Below are 3,696 nucleotides of genomic sequence, written 5' to 3'. Positions count from 1 at the left end.
TAATTCGAAATTCACATGACCAAAATTTAACAACAATAAAAATTTGTACCTACAAAAAACTTCAAGGTAATTATTCACTCAAACGTATCTGACCTCCATTAATCATTAACTAATACACAGTTAAATACTCAAAACAAAATTTAAATCCTAATATTTATTTAAACATATGAGTTAGTTATTTATCTAATTCAAATTTGTTGTCTTAAATTAAAATTTAATCCACTTAGTACATGAGTTCAATTCTTATTGTTAAATTCAGTTTACTACTATCTTACTTAATTCAAATGTTAATGGAATTGGGTCATTTTTAAATTTAAGATGACAAAGTTAAATATCTTATGGTGTTAGAAGCACGAGAAATTGCTAATGAGTAATAACTCAAATGACATAGTATTCCCATACTCAATTAAGAGGTTACGGGTTCGAATCTCCTATCTTTGGTAAAAAAAAAAAAAAACACGAGAAATTGAAAATCACTGCGATATATGTTCTTCATACATGCATTAAATTTTGGTGGAAACTCACCTGCAGTCGATTGCAGGTGAAGTTGTTTCTGGATCGTTGACACGTGTTATTGTATGGTTTAAAAAAAATCGATTTATTTTATATAAATGGTGTATTTAAAAAAATCGGTTTGAATAGATCAAATAACTACTTTCAAAATAATTTAAATTCTTTCTGCGTGGTATTCCTAAATTCCTAACAGATGAATTTGATATGTTCTTTTTCTTCATTCATATTGACCAATTTTTCTTTAACTTTATTTGAAACTTTTTTTATTTAATTTTTGTCAAATATATGTATACAAATTGTTTGAAAAAGTAAAATTTAGTATTCTGAAAAAGAAACAAAATTCACGGTTTTTTTTATAGAAATGGCATAAATGATATCATCTGTCCTTTTTTTGTGTCTTTGTTTTTATTTTCTTGATGAGTTTTGTTTTGTTTCCCATAACTTACATTTTTAGTTGCTTTTAAATCAAGTTGTAAACAGATTTTAAATTAAGCTGTAAAAATATGTTCAATTACAAATTTATCGTTAAATTAAATTTTAGGGTAATCAATCAATTAACTTTTATTTTACTAATAAACTATTTTCATGCAAATTATTGTTGATTTTCAATATTATTCTATAAATAAATTATTTTTTTAAGATAATAAGACTATAATTTACTTTGTCTAGAAATTATGATTTCACTGTCATGCACGTTTTTGTGTTTTTACTTATCAACTAGAATTTATTTTTTAATGAAATTAGAATTTATTTTCAATAAAACAAAAGTATCTAATCAAAATATTAATTTGGTCTCCTTAAATAATTGAACATAATATTATTAATTTTGTCTACAACAAAAATTTTTAATAAATTTTTTCAAAATAAAATTGATTCAAAGATAGAGAAAAAAAAAGAACAACTAATGAAAATATTTATTTTGACATTGCCATCAAGAATAGGATAGCCATAGAAAAAATTCAACCAAATAAAAAAGACCTAACTCATACAATTAAACTACCATCATATCATCACAATAAACTATAACATCACCAACTAAAGAGACATGTAACAAATATGAAAGAGATCATCACCATAATTATATTTTTGTCTTCCATCACATGAAATTGCCATAAATTATCTTGGTATTTATGATCCTGAACATTAAAATGGTGTGATGACATAAATATGTACGTATTTATTAAATAATTTTCATCATTCACAGAGGAATGAATAAAAAACATAAATTAAGAAATACATTTGAAATAATAAATTTGATTAAGAAATATAAATAAAAGGAACATACCTAATTGAAAGTTTCATATTAGTTTTGAAAAAGGGATTGAAAGAGAACGAATTTTACTTGCAAAACGAAGAAGAAGGGAATAAAAGTAACTGCTTGGTCTAATTCAAACTGATTTTTTTAAATAAACCATTTATATAAAATAAACCGATTTTTTTAAACCATATAATAACACGTGTCAACCATCCAGAAGCAACTTCACCTGCAGTCGACTGCAGGTGAGTTTCTGCCTTAAATTTTACATATAATTACCATAAATGCATTATTCGAGAACACCATGTTCCAGATTTCTGATAACAGATAGAAGCATATATTAATTAGTGAATGTAATTAACTAACTAATTAACTAGAGTAACAATCTAACAATAGCAGCAGTAACAGCAGAAACATCGTGCATAGCATTGTTCTGTTGGGTGAGAGGTGATTTCCCATTGAATCCACTTTCACAAAAGGTAGCTTCATTAGCAGCATCATTTGCTCCATTTTCTGCAAATTTAGGATCACCTTTCGCAAGAGCTTCAGTGGCTTCTGGTATATCACCAATCACAATTGCGTTATACTTGCTTGCACATGAACTCAGTGCTTTACTTGGTCTACTTCTTTGAAGCTCATGGATCATGTTAATGGCATCATTTGCTTTTGATCTCATCACCTTCACCATTATTTGGGCCAGGCCATTGACGTCGGTGCCGGAGCTTCCGGGGTATGCTTTAAGAGATTGAAGGCAGACGTTGTAGTTTGGTGTTTTCTTGCAAGTGCTTTCCATGAGTTTTTCAGTGTTTGGAATGATCAGGGTTCTGCAGTGAGTTATTGATGGTAATGAAGTCATGGCAATTAAGAATAAGAAGAGGAACATAGTTATGGTTTTCAAGTTTGTCATTTTGGGAAGAAAAGAATTTGTATTGAGATATGATAATAAACTGAAAAATAGTGATGATTGATGAGTTTATTTATGAAGAAAATTGAGTTCTGTTTAGGGCATTTTATAGTGTTATTAAGTTAGACTGTGTATGTTTTTAAAGATTGGAATTCAGACTAAGAGATTAAAATTCGATATTGTATTTAGTGGTTAAAAAATAAAAATAAAATTTTATTTTTGAGATGTCCTATATATTTTACAATAAATATAATATAAAAATTTAATTTAATTTTAATTTTTTTTTTATCTTTCCATTTTAGTGTCTCTCTTAAAAGCGGTTCAAGGAGCGAAACTTACTTTTTGCCAATTTGTGTTAGAAAACTTGTGATGATAGGGAAAAAGTCATTGAGATTTGATATTATTTAAATAATTATTTTGTATGTTAATTTTTTCTTCTGACAATTAAAATTATATTTTTGTTGGCACGATTGGATATTAGTACAATAAAAAATGTATTGTTTAAACTTTAAAATGTCGAAGATGAGCTGCCGAACTTAAAAAAAAAATTATTTTCAAATATAAACTAGTGAACCAAGATTGACAACATTCCTAAAACTACAAAGAAGATAAATTTAGATAATTTCTACATTAAAATAAAAAACACAATTCTCTCTATAAAAATTAAATTCTCAATGTAATTGTATTTTTATGTGACTACTTTACAATTTAAAAGAAAAATTGAAGCAATCCTTAAGTAAGATTTTGATTCTATGATGATCAATATTTTTTTTTTTTTCAAATTGGCAACTTGCTTACAAGCTTTAAACACCCACTAAACCTAGAGGACTTCTTCATTCTATCCTTTTTTATTTTTGATTGAACAATGATCTGAATATACTATAGCTGCAACTGAAAATTCTATCACTCATACTTTGTTTGGATAGATAATAAAAAATAGAAGAAAAAAAATAAAAAAATTATTTTCATGTATTGTTTGGATAAAAAAATGATAAAAAAATAAAAAAAAATTATTTAGATGAAA

The 3,696-nt window shown here is 26.1% G+C and overlaps 1 protein-coding gene across 1 annotated transcript; it reads right to left on the bottom strand.

Moving 5' to 3' along the window:
- Positions 1-1,897: 1,897 nt before the first annotated feature.
- On the bottom strand, positions 1,898-2,757 carry LOC107462721 (cell wall / vacuolar inhibitor of fructosidase 1). The gene has a single exon (XM_021125803.2). It carries the CDS (start codon positions 2,673-2,675, stop codon positions 2,142-2,144), a length of 534 nt encoding a protein of 177 aa, XP_020981462.1. The 5' UTR covers positions 2,676-2,757; the 3' UTR covers positions 1,898-2,141.
- Positions 2,758-3,696: the final 939 nt, after the last annotated feature.

This window comes from Arachis duranensis, chromosome 1 (genome assembly GCF_000817695.3).
Source record: "Arachis duranensis cultivar V14167 chromosome 1, aradu.V14167.gnm2.J7QH, whole genome shotgun sequence".
NCBI lineage: Eukaryota > Viridiplantae > Streptophyta > Magnoliopsida > Fabales > Fabaceae > Arachis > Arachis duranensis.
Note: the sequence above shows the minus strand (reverse complement) of the source record. Positions and strands in the feature narration are given on the sequence as shown.

Excerpts from the sequence above, each read along its gene's own strand:
- LOC107462721 (XM_021125803.2), bottom strand. The coding sequence starts at position 2,675 with ATGACAAACTTGAAAACCATAACTATGTTCCTCTTCTTATTCTTAATT.